Raw genomic sequence first — 19,876 nt, 5'->3', positions numbered from 1 at the left:
TTTTATGGTTGAGCCGGGTTTAGTTAATTAGGGTTTACAACTCGAAAAATGTATTAACCCGACCCGACTCGACCCAACTAACGAACCCAAATCTTATACCGAAAAATAAATAGTTTCATAGTTGAATCAAACTGAGTTAATTAGGGTTTACAACTCGAAAAATGTCTTAACCCGACCCAACTTATGAACCCAACTCTTATACCGAAAAATAAACAGTTTTATAGTTGAATCGGGTTAATTTAATTAAGGTTTACAACTCGAAAAATGTCTTAATCCGGCCCCACCCAATCCAACTTACGAACCCATAATGTCTTAACCGGACCCCACCCAACCCAAGTTACGAACCCATAAACCTTTTCACCTATAAAAGGAACTCCATTGTTGAACACTAGACATCTACCAACAAAGTCTCTTCCTTTTCTTCTTCTTTCAACTATCACCATGTGTTGCGACGGCGAAGGGCTCCTTTTGGTCCAAAAGGTCTCAGAACTTTACCACAAAATCTCCACTCTCCAAAGCCTCCAACCCTCCAAACATGTCAACTCCCTCTTCTCTCAGCTCGTCCTCGCCTGCACCCCTCCGCCGCCTCCTCCTCCGTCTCCGCCGCTCATCGACGTCTCGAACCTCAGCTCCACCGTCCAAACCATGAGATCCCATCTCATCAAGCTCTGCGGCCAAGCCGAGGGCTTACTCGAGCACCATTACTCGACCATCTTAGCCTCCCACCAGAACCCTCTTGACCATCTCTCCCTTTTCCCTTACTACTCCAACTACCTCAAACTAACCCATCTCGAATTCTCCATTCTCACCCGTTACATATCATCCTCTCCACCGTCCAAAGTGGCATTCATTGGCTCTGGTGCTCTCCCGTTCTCGTCCATCATCATGGCTTTGAAATACCTCCCGACGACCGAGTTTCACAACTTTGATGTCGACTCATCCGCTAATGCCAAGGCTATGGCACTCGTGGCAAGCGACGTGGACTTGTCGAAGCGGATGTTGTTCCACACTACTGATATCATGGACGTCACCTCGAACATGTTGAGAGAGTTCGAGGTGGTGTTTTTGGCAGCGTTGGTGGGAATGGAGAAAGAGGAGAAAGTTAAGGTAATCGAGCATTTACGTAAGAACATGACTAGTGGCTCGTTGTTGATGTTGAGAAGCGCGTATGGTGCACGTGCGTTTCTTTATCCAGTGGTGGAAGCTTCTGATCTTCGAGGGTTTGAGATTCTTACAACGTTTCATCCTACTGATGATGTTGTCAATTCGATCGTGTTGGCTCGATTATAATGTGATTTAAAACGTTATTATATAATTATTATCTATACTTAATTATGATCCTATGACACGGAAAAAAAGAGGATCTATGTAAGCCGGTGAGCATTTCATTAAAATAAAATTCGCAACAAATGAAAACCTTAGTACATGAGTTGTCCACCCGAGTCATCTGTCTCTCCTAGTAGTTTTTTCGATATATAAATATTTATAATACTGTGTTGTTTTCATATAAGAATTTTACCGTATTTTTCGGTATCCATCTGTCAATTCACGTCGTGATCTGTAATTCAAACGTTTGAAAAGTGGATCGTGATAACCTTACTAATATAATTATATAATTAGTGATTACTTTTTATTTAACGGGATCATTTCCATTTGATGTGGCCTCAAAACTTTTAATATGGCCGATCAATTATCTAAGATTCCGATTATTGTGATTATAGTCGACTGAGAGTTAAATAATTTGTTTATTATATGAATAAGTTCGGTTCGGTTTGCTGGTTTGAACTTTTTTAGTTGGGTCAACCCGACCAACCTAACAATAAGATTTTCAACCCAACTCTACTCTTAAGAGCATATTTATTGTTTGTAACAGATGTTAGTAATGTGTCGTGACTCGTAAATGTTTGATATTTGAGTTAAACGTGACCATCATATTGTATTCGGGTCATTCACGTCACCGACCCAAATAACCTGAAAATTCAGGTTGTTTCAATTCAATCCGACCTGTATACACCTGTAATGCTAATTCTGTGTTATTAAAGTTAGCCGTGTTTCTCCAAAATTATTTCGGTAATTTCAAGTCATGTCAAATATTATAAAAAATATAAAATGATCACGTAAGTTGTGACACCGAGTAAAAGAGAAGTACATGAATGAACCGAGACCACGAGACTAATCTTGAAAATATAATAGTTAAGAAAGACTTAAAAGATAAACCTATACGGTCTCTTTTGTTCTTCATCTAGATCGAGTGTGTGAGTAATATGATCCTAATAGTGTATTTCTCATATATATATTTTTAAAATATATTTAAATTTATTTAATGTCTTGTAAATAAAATTTTAATATTTTTTTTTATTTTATTTTAAATTTAATAATCATTTTCCATTTAAGAAAATCGTCAATTAATTTAAATGATGATCGAGAATTTTGTTCTTTTCTCTGATTTCTCTTATTCCTATTGAATTTCTCCGTTTTTGAGGTCTATGATTCAAATTGTCGGCAAACGTCATGCTTTTTTCAGGAATTTCGGTGTTTTTGATGGGAGAAATCTCTCGATTTGATAAGGAAGATGCAATCGACGGCCAGATCTCATCAGCTTCTAAGAACGGTGTACGCCGGCGGTGGAAGGAAGCTGGAATCTTCATTTTCAAGGAAAAAGGATTACATCGAGCTACTACGGATTGAAGTAGGTAAGACAAAAGTAGGTAGGTCAAGAATTTGAGTTCATTTTCGTGAAATTTAATGTTTAGGAATTGAAAATTTAAGGTGAAAATTGACAAATTGAATCCAAGTATATGGATAGAAATAAAGGTTTTCTAGTTGAACTATTTCTTGATAGTTGTTCAGATTCTGTGAAACATTTTGTTTGAATATTGGAGTTTTGTTGTTTCTGTGAGACATATATTACAAATCTCTGGATGATCTTTAAGCAAGGATGTGATGATATTAATCGAAACGTTCAGGCTTCTGTCAATTGAATTCTTTACAACATTTCACACATTTTAAGTTGTATTTTGTTAGTATTCCATTCATATTTTTATAGTATAATGTAAATATTGATTAACGTCTCGTATTGATATTGAATGTTTTGGATCTGTGGAAACAAAAAGATGTTGATCGATGTGATGTCCCACATTTGTTGGGGAGGAGAACAAAACACCATTCCCTTTATAAGGGTGTGGAAACCTTCCCCTAGCATACACGTTTTAAAGCCTTGAGGGGAAGCCTGAAAGGGAAAGCCCAAAGAGGACAATATCGGCTAGCAATGGATCTGGGCCATTACAAATGGTATCAGAGCCAGACACCGGACTATGTGCGAGCGAGGAGGTTGTTCCCCAAAGGGGGTAGACACGAGACGGTGTGCCAGTAAGGACGCTGGGCCCTAAAGGGGGGTGGATTTGGCGGGGTCCAACATCGATTGGAGAAAGGAAAGAGTGCCAGCGAGGACGCTGAGCCCCGAAGGGGGGTGGATTGTGATGTCCCACATTGGTTGGGAAAGAGAACAAAACACCCTTCCTTTTATAAGGGTGTGGAAATCTTCCCCTAGCAGATGCGTTTTAAAGGCTTGAGGGGAAGCCTAAAAAAGACCCTTCCTTTTATAAGGGTGTGGATTTGGGCCGTTACCATCGATATTCAAATTTGTGTTTGTTCGTCCTGTTTTGAGTATCTTTTTATAATTGTTACATGTGGTTTCTTTTGGATCGATATTCAAGGATTTGATTTGGCAGAAGGATAGGTCTATTTTGGCTTATCAAAACCTTGAGATAACAGAGTCATTTGATTATCTCTCTAACATGTCCAAACACATAAAACAACACGAGCATTGAATTCATTAGTTGTACATATATATTATATCCTATGAATCATTGAGATTTTATAGTTTAATCTGCTAATTGAAAGAAGAACATTATTTACTATGGATACATTTAATGGCTTCTAGTAGGCTCTCTTTTTTCAGTGGCTTGCCTAAATGAACATCCATTCCAGCTTCAATTGTTCTTCGTGCTTCTTCTCCTGATGCATGGGCAGTCAGTGCAATAATTGGAATGTGAGTGTTGTAATCTCTTTCCACCTTCCTTATCTGTCTAGTTGCTTCATATCCATCCATTACTGGCATCTACCATATGCAAATTCTCATAAAAATCAATCTCAAATGAACATAAATTATTGCAGGAAGCTAAAAACTTGATCATTTGCAAATATGTTCTAGTTGGAAGTAGGATAATGAGTGCATTTCCATTTAGTAGCTAAGTTCTTACCTCACAGTCCATTAGTATGTAGTCGTAAGGAAGAATATTTGAAGCTCCGTGTTTTCGCTGATTGCCTAAGCCATTGCAAACGAACTCCAAAGCTGCCTCTCCGTTTTCACATATCTCAACAGTTGCGCCAAGTTTTTCAAGGTTCAATCTAGCTAGTCTTTGTAACACTACATTGTCCTCTGCAACCAAGATTTTTTTCCCACCTAGAGGTTTTTGTATTTCTTGGTGTTGACTTTGCTGCCCACTAACTGGTGAGATTCTAGTCTTTGAGCCTAAAAAAGAATGAATTTGATTCAATGACAAATTCTTTGGGGAGGTCCCCGTGCTTGATTTTGTTTCTTGTTGTACTCTTGTTGCAATTTGGTCTCTAAAATTTGGTGAAATCCTCTCCTTGGCCTTACCACGATATTCGTTTAGGGATGAACTTGGATCTTTTGGAACACTGTCACTCTGATATAATCTACTACTTTCTCTGCTTTGTAATGTGCCTCCAAACTCTGGAAGAAGTCTTATCACTTCATACAAACGAGAACCATGAAAAGGTCTGGATATAACAACATCATTGAACTCCAAAATGTTCGAGTCTAGCCCCTTGTGGTTGACGATGTGTGACATTTGATTCTCCACCAGCCAAACAACCTTACAATAGGCCTCTTGAAGTCCAGTTCTAAAATTAGACACCATATTGCATATTTCTGTGAATGGTCCTGCACCGGCATCGATTACAATCAAGATGAAGGTAATTCCACCTTTGGGACTAGTCTTTTTGAATACTGAAAGCAAGTAATTTGTCTCTTCTTTCATTGCACCCAAAGAAGCATTTGTATTTAGCCCATTGCTGGAGTTACCAGATGCTGATTTGTTTAGGTAATCACTTGATGAACTATTACCTGACCTGCCTCTTGGGCTGTGCCTAGAATGGCTCTGTTTCTCTAATATTTTCTGTAGAGTGAAAAGAAGTTGCTCCCACTGATTCATAGCCATTACTCTTACTCCAAGACTTTCCATGAATTTCTTGCATATCATTCTTCGTTGATCGTTTCGAATTAAGAGAAGGACACGAGATGTTTCGGTTTTTAAACTAGTAGTTTGGATTGGTCTTGGGGAACGGGGACTTGGACTGGGGGCTCGAAATGTCAGTTTTGGGGCAGCCAATGATTGACATGTGTTATTACCAGAATTGATGTTGCCCTCTGAAACATTAAGAAGAACACTGAACCTGAAGCATGTTCCCTTTGCTCCAATCTCTTTGTCTAAAATTTCTATATCCCCTCCCATCAAGCGTACCTTCAATAATAGAAACAAATGTACTTGAAATATCTTTGATCTAAGTAATGAGCTGAGCTTCAACTTAAACATTTAGTAGCAAATTAGCAAGATACACGAGGGAAAGTTACATACCAAAGATTGAACAATGCCAAGTCCCAAGCCAGTTCCTTGTCCCTGAGCTGTTTCCTTTACCTGGACGTAGTTCTCGAAAACCAATTTCCGCTTCTCTTTAGGAATGCCTTTCCCTGTGTCATCTATCTCAAATATAAATTCATAACAATTAGGATTCAAATGAACTCCATTATCTGCGGTTTGCTGTTCTCGTAATGTTGGTGTGTCCTTGCATAATAAGAAGGATAGATGCTTCAATATTTCACCATTGTGATTCGAAGGAATCAACTTATTCTGCATATCAGGTAAATTCTTCACCCACGCTCGAACAGTTACGTGACCTTCGGAAGTAAATTTAACAGAATTGCTTAGTAAATTGCACAACACTTGTTTAAGCTTTCCTCTATCACCTTTCACTTGTGAAAAGTTGATAATGGAGCCATCATAAGGATCTAACACTATGTCTATTCCTTTCTTCATTCCCACTGGATGATACAAATCTACCACATCCTCAAGAAGTTGACTCAAATTAAATTCTTCTTCCTCAAGCTGTGTTTTTCCTGCTTCAATCTTGCTTGTATCCAAAATAGAGTTCAATATGGCTGAAATAGATTATAACCAAATTTTTATATGTTTGACAATCAAGGAGATGAATGTTCAAGTTTTGAATGTGAATTACCTAGAAGATCCTTTGTACAACCATCCATCTGTTTTAGGTTTATGTTTAAATCTGAACCTGGGGCAGCTTCGTTATGGCATATCTCAATCAAGCCAATAATTCCTGCCAAAGAAGCGCGAATGTCGTGGCTTGCTTGTGTGAAAGCAACACTCTTGTTCATACTTTTTCTCTCTGCTTGTTGAGTTGCTTCCATTTGTTGAATGAGTTTGGCACATAAATGCATCTCTCTGTTTGCTGCTCTAATGACTATGAACACAAAACCAAAAATGGAGATAACTGTAGTACTCATTGTTAGTATAAGAAGAATTAGTCCCATTCTACTACTCTTGTGGACAAGGCTAGCTAACTCTTTCTGTGGCAATACTAATGAATAGACCTGAAATAAAAACATAAGTAACAGACAATTCTTATAATTATGAACTGATTCATATGTTCTTAACTTTTCAGGAAATACGTTCTTGTTGGAAATGATGACTTACCAACTGCACGCCCAATATCTCAAGTGGAGAGCAGTATATCATATAGTTTGTACCGAAGAGATTATAGAAATAATCCTTTGCATCAAAGGCTTCTTTCCTAGGCCGACATGAGACGTTCTCAACGCGAGCAGTTTCATTGCCATTCGGCTTCATGAACCGAAATGAAGCTGAACCATTAGCAAGGACCATCTTAATGTTCTGAAACCCTTGGACTAGAATTTCTCCTTCAGTGCTGGCCAGGTACAATCTCCCTCCTTGTCGTTCAATGCTAGTGAAGAACAGATCAATGAGTGCTTTGATTGAAAACCCAAATGAGAAAACTCCATTTCTTCCATTTACTCTGACTGTGTTGAGCAACAAAAGTTCATGATCTGAGCTCCATTTTTTCCCTACAGAGGCACTTTCTTCGTTATTCAGGGCGTCTCGGAACCAGCTCGTCTTGGTAGTGACTGTGGGTAAGGTCTCTACCATATCCCCATATAATTCCCCTGTGCTGGAGTTTACTAATTGAGTCCGCCAACTCCATTCCCTTCCTGGAGGAGGAGGAGGAGGATAGAATTTGGCAGTGAAGGTTGAGTTAGAATAGACTGCAAAAGTTTGGTTTTTGTCAGTGTAGTATGAGAAGAATAGACCATCTATCCCAATATAGGAAATTTGAGTCAGGTATGGAATGATTGCAAATCCTTGAAATAACATAGGAGCAATCTGAAAGATCAAAACACATTCAAAACATTAATAGTTTGAAGACGTAATCGACATTACTCGATGTTTCGAGCCCAAATCGAGTCAACCATTTAAGATCAAGGATCCTTTTTCTTATAGTCGGATTTAAACAAGTTGAGAACAAGGAATTAGGTAGATATCTATCTGCTAACCTTAGATTTCAGTTCAAAAGACGAAATCTGACTTCCATTGAGAGATGAGTCGAAAGTTTTAACTAAACTTGTTGTCGACGAATAAATTGGTTGAATCGAAGTCGATATTCTCTCCATCTCGATTGACATTTCTAAGGTATCATTGTAGGTATTCGTGAGGAGATGAGAATGAATACGTTTGATCGTACCGTACCAGCATGGAATCAACAAGCTTGGAAGTACGAGTAACACAAATGCCTGCAATGAAGGTTCAAGTTCGAATAGTTCATGTCATTTTGGAGAAAAAGAATTCGAATATGGATTTAAATGGAAGAATTATTCCTTACCAATAAAATGGAGAAAGAAATTGGCCTTGAAATTATGAATAAGAAAAGCTTCATGGCTGTTCTCTTCTTCTTCTACTTGTGAATTTTCCAATCATTACCTAATTTCACCACCAAGAAATATACAAATGAAAAATAAAAAAATTAATATTCAAAATAATAATTAAAAAAAAATTAATTAGCCTTTTGAAATTGGTAAAAATGGAAATATGAGAAAATTAAGGAATTTGGGATTTTGGAGAATTTTCATTAATTTCAATTAAATAAAATATTAAGAATAATAAAAGCAGATTATGGATAACAAAATCTAAAATAATTACAATTTATTAAAAAAAATATGAAATTATAGCAAAATGAAAAAATAAATGGAAATAAAGTGAATGGGAAAAGAAAGAATTAATAATAATAATAACAATATGAGTTTATATAATATATTTTAAATTAAAATTAATTAAATCTGTTAAATAAATATGATAGATTATGATTTTATTAGTTAAGGAAATAATTCTAAATATTAAAAAAAAACATGCGAAAGAATCAAAATATACCCAGAATATGTTTCCTAGGAAAAAACAGGCCATGTTTTTTTTATTTATTAAATAAATAAATAAATAAAAGAGAATCACATTTTTTGAAGGAAAGAAATTAAGGAAAAGTGTGTAATAAATTATTTTAAGGAAAGTAAATAAAATAATTCAAAACATAAATTAAATTAAATAAAGAATTTCAAGGAAATAAAATAAAATAAAAAAAGGTAATTGTATATATTTTCTGTTAATGGCATATTATTGATAATTATTCTTTTCCTTTTTCCGTACAAAATTATTACATTAATTCAAAAGGTTGAAAAAAAAATTAATTAAAGTTCTAAAATTTTGAAAATTACAAATTTTCGGAATTTTAAAGTTCATTTAAAATATATATATTTATATATATTTGTTAAAAACATATCATATACAAAATTAAAATTTTGAGACTAATTTATTAGACACGTAGATTAAATAGATATAAAATTTAAAATTGAAGGACTAAGCTTGTATTGTAATGGCGGAAAAATAATTATAAACGTTGTTACGATATTTCATGAATATGTTACCTATTCTCTTAACCCGATTCAATATTCTATTGAAAACATATCAAACAAAACTGATTAAATAAACCCTAAACCCTAAACACGTTTAAAAGTTAAAAGGGATTAAATAATCACAAAACTCAAAATTGAAGGATTAAACTTATATTTTAACGAAAGAAAAATAATTATGAACGTTATTACGAGATTCCACGAACATGTTACTAATCCTCTTAGCCCAACTCGATATTCCACGAGTATGTTACCTATCCTCTTTGTCTAACTCGATATTCCACGTGCATGTTACTTATCCTCTTCCACGAACATGTTACCTATCCTTTTAGCAATATTCCACGAGTATGTTACCTATCTTCTTAGCCCAACTCGATATTCCACGAGCATGTTACCTATCCTCTTAACCCAACTCGATATTCCACGAGTATGTTACCTATATTCTTAGCCCAACTCAATATTCCACGAGTATGTTACCTATCCTCTTAGTCCAATTCGATATTCCACGAGCATGTTACCTATCCTCTTAATCCAACTTGATATTCTACAAGCATGTTACCTATCCTCTTAACCCAACTCGATATTGCACGAGTATGTTACCTATTCTCTTAGCCCAACTCGATATTCCACAAGCATGTTACATATCCTCTTAACCCAACTCGATATTCCACGAACGTGTTACAAAACTAGTAATATTTGTAAGGGAGAGAGAGAGACCTTTGAAATTGCTGGTGCTTAGGCTTTGTTTGTGCTTGTTCTCCGCTGAAGTTTAAAACGCTCTTGTTCTTCTGCAAAAAAATTTCAAGCTTTTTCTCTCCTTATGAACAAATATTTATATATGGAATTGAGCCAAGAAGGAAAAAGTAGATAGAGATTTAAATGTTTTTAAATATATATGGTAAAATATTCCTAATAATTAGACAAAATCTACGTATTAGAAATTTTCGTCTCAGATATTGCTAAACAATGACTTAAGAATAACGGAACAGTTTAAAGCATTAGTATTGTGTCACAGTCGTACTTTTTCAACCATGTGGGACCTTCGCGTGGCTCAATGGACACCTCCTAAGGGTTGCCGCTTTGTCTGCTCGACATAAGGGTCACAACCTACTCTCTTCGTAGTATGGTTGTGACACTAGGTTGGACTTTTGTCAACCTCGACTTCTTTTTGAACCTTCCATGAAAATTGAAATCCGACCATCAATTTGGAACAAAATTAAGCAAAATTGTTTAGGAAAATCCAACCATTCAAATCATAGAAAAAATTTAAAAAAATTAAAAAGGAAACTAAAAATTTGAAAAAGAATTAAGAATTTAAAATTGGTATCGAAGTGTTATAAACCTTCTCGGTTTGCTCTATGTTTATTGTAAATAACTTCGTTTCATCTTTTAAAAGCTTGATTTGTGACGGGTTCTTCGAATAATTAATTTCGTACTTTAAAAAGTTTCTAATAAATGAATTCAGCCTTAAGAAGTTTCTTAAGGGTTCCAAAGCTTTTTCTTTCTTTTGTGTCTCTATGTTAATGTCCCGACCTCTTATCCCTAAAAGTAACGCACAGCTAATGCGTCACATAAGTGTTTAACAAATTAGTGACGAAGATCCCCGGGATACAAAACTACGAGTTTCAAAGTAAATATATAATAGAAAAAATTCAACAACATAGTTAAAAATTTTGTATCGGATAAGATTATATCTTCGACTAAAAGATCGAGAAAAATTACCCGAGTAATCTCTTCGGTTTTTTATGGTCGTTGATCTCATCCACAAAACCTGCTGCATCAGAAAAAATTCTCTAAGCAAAACAGAATTAATATCAAATTGATGTGAAATAAACCAAGCTGAAATTCTAATAAATTTACAGTCTGCTATTAAAATACAATACTCAATGGATAGACTAATCAACCAGAGCATAGCCCGACCGACGTTGACATAGGTATATACCGTCGATTGGCAGGTCAAAGGTTCGAGTTTTCCCGCTCATGGACGGACTGAAAAATAGTGTTCATCGTGTATCAGTCGGTTGCTATGATCGGCATTGACAATGTTCCTAGGTGTTCTTCTCTTGACTCTCTTCCTCATCATCTCAGCCCATCGTGCAATCACATTAGATGCTTCAAATTTACCAGAGAATTTCAGTTTTTGAGCTAATTCTTCAAGAATGTCAGGTCTTCCAGCTCTAGAGAAATCAGCAGCAAATTTGTTGTAATCAAGCTGAGGAGCCTTCATTCCTTTTTCGATCATTTCCTCGAGATACTTACCTGCTTCGCTGCATCGTCCATGACTTATGAGCCCTCCGATGAACACGGTGTACGAGTTATCGTCCGGGCAGCACCCCTTTTGCTTCATTTCATCCCAAACAAAAACACCCATTTCGTAGTTCCTTGTTTGAAAGTAGGACTTCATCATCATGTTGTACGTGTGGATCGTTGGTTTAATACCGCTTTCAATCATCTTGTTGTATATCCGACCAGCATCGTCGGGCATTCGCCTGTTCGTCATCAACTTGATCAGAGAATTATAGGTCTTCCCATCAGGTGGGCAACCATTTGTTTTCATCTCTTTTAGTATCCCATAAATCATGTCCATTCTTCTTTGATTCCCAAATCCTGTGATCAAACATGTATAGATTCCAGTGTCGGGTCGACATCCCGCCCCCTGCATTTCTTCGAAATACTCAACCGCTTCTTTCATCTTGTTTTGTTTACAGAAATCTCGAACCAAGATCGTGTAGCTTTTAACGTCAGGGGACGGGCCTTTCGCTTTCATAACCTCAAACAACTTGATAGCATCTGACCTCTTCTTACACCTCAACAAACCTTCAAGCATGGTATTATGAGCAACAATATCAGGCTTAAAACCTTCATCAATCATCAGATTCCATATCTTCCCAGCCTCCATTAGATTCCTAACCCGACACCAACCGTTCAACAAAACCGTGTACGTTTGCAAATTCGGCGTAAACCGACCACACAACTTCTCGAAAACGGCTTGAGCTTCTTTACCAAGCTTTGCCCTGCCTAGACTATCAAGCAAGCAGTTTATAGTTTCTACACCAACTTTATATTTATACTTCTTCATCAATTCAAAGATCCCAATAGCTTTCCTTCTCTCTTTTGCAGCTGCAAAGGATTTGAAACAAATGGTGAAAGTTTCCATTGTCAAAAGCTCTTTTTCAGCCATTTCTTCAAGCAATGAAACCATGGTTTCAAACTGCCTCGTCTTCCCCAAAATTGTCATCATCATATTGTAAGTTTTGGAATCATGGGAAAATCCTGGTTTATGAGCAGCCCAACAGAAGAATCTAAATGCAGGTTTACGAGCTTGTTTGAATCTTTCCAAGACATTCAAAACCAGATCGTGAGACAATATGATACCACACTCATCAAGAACAGCCTCCATATTTCTATCTAAAGCAAACAATTCGTCGAGCACCTTGCATACACGATCAACTTCGATCGAATTAGCCCTAGATTCACTCTCACGATCATCATCCTCACTAATCTCACATTCAATTTCAGAATCCGAGTACGAATTTCGATCGCAAAAGCCTCTAACTAGTAAATCAAAACAGGGGAAAGGGGGATTTCTGAAATTAATCGTTCGGGAACTTAAAGCAATCAACATTGTTTCTTGAGGAACAAAGAATGAAGAGGCGTGTGGCAATATAAATGGAATTTGACAAAGAGAAGAATGAAAACTACCATGAGAACGAGAATCAAACATACGAGACAAGGGCAGAGAGCTACAACGGGGAACGCGCATTTTCCCTCTGAAACTTCGTCCTTCTCGTCCCAAGGATCGTCGAATCTGACAGGCGGCATTGGAATTGGTAGCTGGGAATGCTGAGAAATTTGAAAATCTGCGGAAAGTTAGAGAGAGAGACATTGAACTGCCATGAATTTGACGGCGGCGGAGTTGATGGAGAGTAGTGAAAGAGACGGAAGATTGAGTGAAGTGGTTGAATGTTGAGTCGGCGGAGAGTACAGCGGTGCAAAACCAGTCCGGCGGCGATGATGGGCTTTAGCTTCACTTTAAACGTAAAAAATTTGACAAAATTAAAAATTAAAAATTTAAAAAAAAAAAAAAAAAAAACATCAATATATAAATATTAGGCTAATTTAATAAATAAAAAAAAATACCTTTGATTTTTAAAAATTTTAATATTATCCTTGAATTTTTTTTTTTTAAATTAAAATATATTTAAAAAAATATCAACTTTAAATTTTTTATTAATATCCAAATCCACTGTGACCTGATGTTGTCCACTACTAGTAGATATTTTTCTCTTCAACCGATGTGACATCTCACAATCCACTCTCTTTGGGAGTCAAGTGCCCTCGTTGGCACACTGCCCCGTGTCTAGCTCTGATACCATTTTCAATAATCAAATCTCACCGCTAACAGATGTTGTCCTCTTTGGCTCGTTACGTATCGCCGTCAATCTCACAATTTTCTGATACTATTTCCAATAGTCAAAGCCCACCGCTAATCGATGTTGTCCGCTTTGGCTCGTTACGTATCGTCGTTAATCTCACAATTTTTAAAATGCATCTATTAGGGAGAAGTTTTCGATATCTTATAAAGAATGTTTTGTTCCTCCCAATGTGAGATCTCACAAAAACCCTTGTTCAAGTTAAAAGTTACAAACGCATTCCCCTCTTCAACCGATGTGAGATCTCACAATGCACTCCGTTTGGGAGCCAGCGCCCACGTTGTCACACTGCCTGGTGTCTAGCTCTGATATCATTTGCAATAGTCCAAACCCACCACTAACAAATATTGTCCGCTTTGGCCCGTTACGTATCACCATCAGCCTCACGATTTTTAAAACGCATCTACTAGAGAGAGATTTCTACACCCTTATTCAAGTTAAACAATTACAATACGACTACAAGAGTGACATATATTTGAAGTGTAGTTTGATGAAATTGAAACGTCGGTAAATTTTGACACGACTCAATCCGACCCAACAGGTAAAAATGGATTGTGATACTAAATGTACGCATACAATATATACTTTCAACTAAACAACACGGCCTCCTGTTTCTCCATTGTCATAAAAATTTGAACCTTTGATGCATTCCCCGACCCCGATCCCAACCCCAACCCCGACCCCGACCCCGGTCCCGACACTGTCCATGAGCGCGAATCGCATTTCTTCGGGCGGATTCCAATGCCGCTTTCGCTGGTTAATGAACCAGTTATTGATCTGCTTCTGATCCAAACCAGTAATACCAGAAAGTTTTGATTTTTCCTCTTCCTGTAAAACCAATGAAAAAGGTAAATACTTTACAAGTTTTTATGCTTTGTGCAATATTTTTTTACTGTGAAAGGATTAAAATTACCGTGGGATATGGCCATTTGTAATGAGTGTTCCACCAATCAAATAAAGCCATTCTTGCATCCTTTGGAAGCTTCTCTTTCTTCCTTTTTTTAAGGAAATCCTTCTTCAAACTGCTTAGATAGCCACTGTATTTCTTCAGCAGCATTTCTTTGAGGTCTTGGTTCGTTTGCCTCGTGCCGAATGGCTCGTGATTTCCCGGCATCTCGACTTCCCGGTAGCTGCCCGGTTCGTCCTCCGGCGTCTTGGCTACTTCGTCTATGAACATATGAAACAAAAGAGGAGTAATTGTCACATTCATAACATTCATAGTCCACTTTTTTGCATCAAATGTTCATAAATACTCGAAAAAGATACCGACATTCGTTCGATTTGTATCATCGATGTTCATTAACTAGTTCATTACATCTCCATGGTTGTAGGAACTGAATGAATGTTATAGATGAAGAGGAGAAGAAAGTACCGTTCGTGGCGGGACGAGAATCCGACGTTGCGGTAAATGATCCTTTACATAGGTTGCTTAGCTCCAATTCAATGTTGGTCAAGAACATTGTTGCTTCATTAAATGGCTTGGTTAGCTCATTCTTGTATTGATGAAGAACTTCACAGTATGACTCCTTTAAGGGGAAAAAAGCTTCAATTTTTAGCTATCTTTTGGAACATTTAGGTTCATAAGTACTAGAGACTAATGAATTCATGTATTCCCTTAAGAGGGTATCACAAAGAACTCAAATTTCAAACAAACAATGGAAAGCGAGAAAGAAAACGAACAAAAACAACGGAAAGTTCACTAAGTTTCTATTGTCCTGTGAGATCCCACATTGGTTGGAGAGGGGAACGAAACATTCCTTATAAGGGTGTGTAAGCTTCTCTCTAGTAGATGTGTTTTAAAACATTGAGGGAAAGTCTAGGCAAGAAAGCCTAAAGAAGACAATATCTGCTAACGGTGGGCTTGGGCTGTTACAAATGGTATTAGAACCAGACACAGGGCGGTGTGCTAGCAGGGATGTTGGGCCACCAAGGAGGGTGGATTGTGAGATCTCACATTGGTTGGAGAGGAGAACGAAGCATTCCTTACAAGGGTGTGGAAACTTCTCCCTAGTAGATACGTTTTAAAACTTTGCGGGAAAGCCTAAAGAGGACAATATCTACTAGCAGTGGGCTTGGACTGTTACAAATGGTATCAGAACCAGACACAGGGCGGTGTGCCAGTTGGGACGCTAGGTCCCGTAGGAGTGGATTGTAAAGTGGTGTGCCAGTTGGGACGCTAGGTCCCGTAGGAGTGGATTGTAAAGTTCCACGTCAGTTAGAGAGGAGAACGAAGCATTCCTTATAAAAGTGTGGAAACCTCTCCCTATTAGACACGTTTTAAAACCATGAGGCTGACGGTGACAATATCTACTAGTGGTGGACTTAGTCTGTTACAAACCCTTACGGATAACAATCTATCAGATACCATTTAGATTCTCCAAACTCAAACAAGTTCCGTTTTCATCCACCCCTTGAGAAGGAAAGAAACTGATATGAACATGAAATCTGCAAGACAAGATCATTAACATAGACAGCTGAGCATAAAATGATTTGAATCCATGAGGATTTGCCACCATTATTAAGCTGTTCTTATGTAGCTACGTCGAGCCCTCGACGAGTCGCTGTCATTAGTCTTTGAATTTAAGTTCTTCCAACAATAATCTAAGTTTAGGGACTAAAACGAAACATAATTCGTAACTTATGGACCTAAACTACATGATATTATGATTTCCAACCATAAAATGACATTAGGAAAGTTTAAGAAAACAAAAGTACCATGAAGTTGTCGAGTTGAGGATCAGCTCCCAGCTCAATACATGACCTAGGAGGGTGATTTTCACGACCAATTTCTTCAAGAAGACAAGCCACTTGTGGTGGAGCTCCAACCTTAATTCAAGCAAAAAACATCACAATTCAACAACAAGACAACCTCAAACACTGCTAAAGGCATGTAAAAACATGAGGAGTACAAAAAATTACAAACTTTTTGGCATTCTATGTAAGCAGAAACCAGTTTGCAATAAAGGGGATGGTTGACAATTTGAGTTTTGATGATTTCAGACATGTTCAAGCCAGTAGTGGTCTCAGCTTCCAGCTGAATCATTTCATTGTTCATCATTTGAGCTCCATGAACTCCACCACAGCTAGTGCTTGCAATGGCCTCACTAGCTACGACTCCATTAGTGTATGAGGATATAACAGAGCTGTTGAGCCTGTAAAACTCTTCCATTTCTTCAAAAGCTTGGAAGATGAACTTTCTTTCTCCTTGGAAGCTGCAAGGTGAGAGGAAAGTTTAGATTATAAAAAAGAAAAGAGGCTGTTTTACAATGATGATGATACTAAGAGATGTTATCAGCAGGCTAAATTCATGGGGGGTTTCTATTTCTGCCATGATACTGATTCTGAACTAAACAATGAGTGATTGTAGGGTCGTTTTATCGAATATTTACGTGAGATCACACGTCAGTTACGGAGGAGAATGAAAAGTTCTTTAAAAGAGTGTGGAAACCTCTCCCTAGCAGATGCGCTTTAAAAACTTTGAGGGGAAGCTCGAAGAGGATAATATGTGTTAGTGGTAGATTTGGACCGTTACAAATGGTATCAGAGCCAGATACTGGGTGATGCACTAGCGAGGAGGTTGAGTTCTGAAGGGGTGGACACGAGGCAGTGTGTTAGGAAAGATGCTGAGCCTTGAAGGGGGGTGCATTGGGGGATCCCACATAGATTTGAGAAGGGAACGAGTCCCAGCAAGAACGTTGGGCCTTGAATGGGAGAGAATTGTGAGATCCCACATCGGTTGGGGATGAGAACGAAACATTTTATTTAAGGGTGTGGAAATCTCTCTCTAGCAGACACGTTTTAAAAACTTTGCGGGGAAGCCCAAATAGGATAATATCTGCTAGTAGTGCATTTAAGCTGTTACAAATGATATCAGAGGCAGACACTGATCGATGTGCCAGTGAAGAGGCTGAGCCCTGAAAGAGGGTGGACACGAAGCAGTGTGCCAGCAAGGACGCTGAGCCCTGAAGGGGGGTGGATTGGAGGATTCCACATCGATTTGAGAAGGGAATGAGTCTCAGCAAGAACGCTGGGTTTCGAAGGGGAGAGAATTGTGAGATCCCACGTCGGTTGGGGAGGAGAATGAAACATTCTTTTTAAGGGTGTGGAAACCTCTCCCTAGCAGACACGTTTTAAAAACTTTGCGGGGAAGTCCGAAGGAAAGCCCAAAGAAGACAATATCTATTAGCGGTGGGTTTGGGCCGTTACAAATGGTATCAGAACCAGACACCGGGTGATGTGCTATCGAGGAGGCTGAACCCCGAAGAAAAGGTGGACACGAGGCGATGTGCCAACAAGGACGCTGGCCCCGAAGGGGGGTGGATTGGGGGATCTCACATCGGTTGGGAGGAGAACGAAACATTCTGTATAAGGAGTATGAAAACCTCTCCCTAGCATACGCGTTTTAAAAACTCTGAAAGGAAGCTCGAAACAGAGAGTCCGAAGAGGACAACATGTGCGAGTGGTAGGCTTGAACCATTACAGTTTAACGTACTCTTTTGCTTGTGCTACAAGTTAGTTAACTTTACCAATGACATGTAAACTTTTCTTTGTTATATCTTACCTCAAAATGGAAGTTGTAGACAAAATTCTATAATTTATTCCAAGGTGTTGAAAGAGAATAGTTTTGATATAAGAAGGAAAAGAGAGTTGAAAGAACAGTTGACAGAGGATTTGACAAGGCTAAGGATGTAGCCTGTATTGGTAGAGGTCATATAGCTCTGTCTCTCCATGTCTGAAGTGACATTCCTCCAGCTTTCATGGCCTGATTGGCTGACTCACTGCCTACTATCTTTCATTTCTTTCTACTTTTATTTACTGTACATCTCTCTCTCTCTTCAAGACAAGAATGGAGAAGGGTATCCACTTGATCACAGCTTGCTGATTTTGTCTGTCTGTTGTTTGGTTTGGCTTGTCTGTGAGCTGAGAGCTCACTGGATGCTGTTTGAAGAACATTTTTTTAGTTCTTGTTGCATGATGAAGGATATGTTCTTAGCTTAAAGTCGTGGAGGTTATGTGTGAGATCTCATATCGGTTTGAGAGGGGAATGTTGTAAGGGTGTGGAAATATCTTACTAGTAGATGTGTTTTGAAACTGTGAGGCTGATGGTGAAACGTAACGGACCATAGCGGACAATATCTACTAGTGGTGAGTTTGGACTGTTATAAATGGTATCAGAGAGAGGCACTGGGTGGTGTGCTAGTGAGGACGTTGGACCTCCAAAAGGGTGGATTGTGAGATATCACGTCGGTTAGAGAGGAGAACGAAATATTTCTTATAAGGGTGTGGAAACATCTCCCTAGTAGACGCGTTTTGAAACCATGAGGCTGATGGTGAAATGTGAGGTGCCTAAGTGGACAATATTTATTAGTAGTGAGTTTGGACTGTTACAAATGGTATGAGAGCTAGACACCAGGCGGTGTGTCAGTGAAGACGTTGGGCCCCCAAGAGGAGTTTATTGTGAGATCCCATATCGGTTGGAGAGGAGAATGAAACATTTATTATAAGTGTGTGGAAACATCTCCCTAGTAGACGTGTTTTGAAACCGTAAGGCTGATGGTAAAACGTAATGGGCTAAGACGGACAATATCTACTAACAGTGAGGTTAGAGTGTTACAAATGGTATTAGAGCCAGGCACTGGACGGTGTACAAACGAGGATGCTAAGCCCCAAGGGGGGTGGATTGTGAGATCCCACATCGGTTGGAGAGGAGAACGAAACATTCTTTATAGGAGTGTGAAAACATCTTCCTAATAGACGCGTTTTGAAACCGTGAGTCTAACGATGAAACGTAACAGGCTAAAACGGATAATATCTGCTAGCGGTGAGTTTGAGCTGTTATAAATGATACCAAAGCTAGGCATCGACCGGTGTTTCAACAAGGACGCTAGGGCTTTAATGGGGTAGATTGTGAGATCCCACGTCGGTTGGAGAGGAAAACAAAACATTTCTTATAAAGGTGTGGGAATCTCTACTTACCAAACGTGTTTTAAAACCATGAGGCTGATGACGATACGTAAGGGTCAAAGCGAACAATATCTACTAGAAGTAAAGTTGGGCTGTTACAAACGGTATCAAAGCTAGACACCGAGCAGTGTGTCAGTGAGGACGCTGCGCCCTTGAGGGGTGGATTGTAAGATTCCAACAAATCATTCCTTATAAAGGTATGGAAACTTCTACCTACTAGACGCGTTTTAAAACGGTGAGGTTGACGGCGATATGTAACAGGCCAAAGCAGACAATATCTACTAGTAGTGAGCTTAGGTGGTTACAAATGGTATCAGAGTTAGGCACCGAGCGGTGTTTCAACGAGGACGATAGGCCCCCAAGAGGGTGGATTGTTAGATCCCACATCGGTTGGAGATGA

The 19,876-nt window shown here is 38.3% G+C and overlaps 4 protein-coding genes and 1 long non-coding RNA gene across 6 annotated transcripts; 2 read left to right on the top strand and 3 right to left on the bottom strand.

Annotated features, from left to right (window-relative positions):
- The first annotated feature begins 407 nt into the window (after positions 1–407).
- On the top strand, positions 408–1,426 carry LOC111799305 (nicotianamine synthase-like). Its single transcript, XM_023682816.2, has one exon. The coding sequence runs from the start codon at positions 442–444 to the stop codon at positions 1,288–1,290; it is 849 nt and encodes a 282-aa protein (XP_023538584.2). The 5' UTR covers positions 408–441; the 3' UTR covers positions 1,291–1,426.
- A 995-nt stretch (positions 1,427–2,421) lies between these two features.
- LOC147792049 (uncharacterized) lies at positions 2,422–8,084 on the top strand. Its single transcript, XR_015421665.1, has 5 exons — positions 2,422–2,693; positions 3,947–4,051; positions 6,769–7,040; positions 7,196–7,255; positions 7,824–8,084. It is a non-coding gene; the product is annotated as an uncharacterized LOC147792049 (long non-coding RNA).
- On the bottom strand, positions 3,911–9,835 carry CKI1 (Signal transduction histidine kinase). Its single transcript, XM_087125472.1, has 8 exons — positions 9,797–9,835; positions 8,002–8,099; positions 7,676–7,912; positions 6,801–7,505; positions 6,322–6,697; positions 5,664–6,244; positions 4,263–5,549; positions 3,911–4,120 (listed from the first exon to the last, which is right to left on the bottom strand). Exons 2-8 carry the CDS (start codon positions 8,053–8,055, stop codon positions 3,911–3,913), a joined length of 3,450 nt encoding a protein of 1,149 aa, XP_086981598.1. The 5' UTR covers positions 8,056–8,099; positions 9,797–9,835.
- A 112-nt stretch (positions 9,836–9,947) lies between these two features.
- LOC111798567 (pentatricopeptide repeat-containing protein At3g62470, mitochondrial) lies at positions 9,948–13,122 on the bottom strand. Of its 2 annotated transcripts, none has more exons than XM_087125471.1 (3): positions 11,022–13,122; positions 10,802–10,850; positions 9,948–10,253 (listed from the first exon to the last, which is right to left on the bottom strand). In XM_087125471.1, the coding sequence occupies exon 1, from the start codon at positions 12,963–12,965 to the stop codon at positions 11,058–11,060; it is 1,908 nt and encodes a 635-aa protein (XP_086981597.1). In that variant the 5' UTR covers positions 12,966–13,122; the 3' UTR covers positions 9,948–10,253; positions 10,802–10,850; positions 11,022–11,057. The 2 variants fall into 2 exon arrangements, with proteins under 2 accessions (XP_086981597.1, XP_086981596.1); XM_087125470.1 differs by having other exon boundaries at positions 10,166–10,253; positions 10,802–10,853.
- An 862-nt stretch (positions 13,123–13,984) lies between these two features.
- Positions 13,985–16,957, bottom strand: LOC111798568 (homeobox protein knotted-1-like 1). The gene is made up of 5 exons (XM_023681805.2): positions 16,436–16,957; positions 16,228–16,338; positions 14,885–15,038; positions 14,426–14,679; positions 13,985–14,340 (listed from the first exon to the last, which is right to left on the bottom strand). Exons 1-5 carry the CDS (start codon positions 16,679–16,681, stop codon positions 14,104–14,106), a joined length of 1,002 nt encoding a protein of 333 aa, XP_023537573.2. The 5' UTR covers positions 16,682–16,957; the 3' UTR covers positions 13,985–14,103.
- Between the last annotated feature and the right edge of the window lie 2,919 nt (positions 16,958–19,876).

Source organism: Cucurbita pepo, chromosome 7, assembly GCF_057944985.1.
Source record: "Cucurbita pepo subsp. pepo isolate OVF chromosome 7, ASM5794498v1, whole genome shotgun sequence".
NCBI lineage: Eukaryota > Viridiplantae > Streptophyta > Magnoliopsida > Cucurbitales > Cucurbitaceae > Cucurbita > Cucurbita pepo.
Note: the sequence above shows the minus strand (reverse complement) of the source record. Positions and strands in the feature narration are given on the sequence as shown.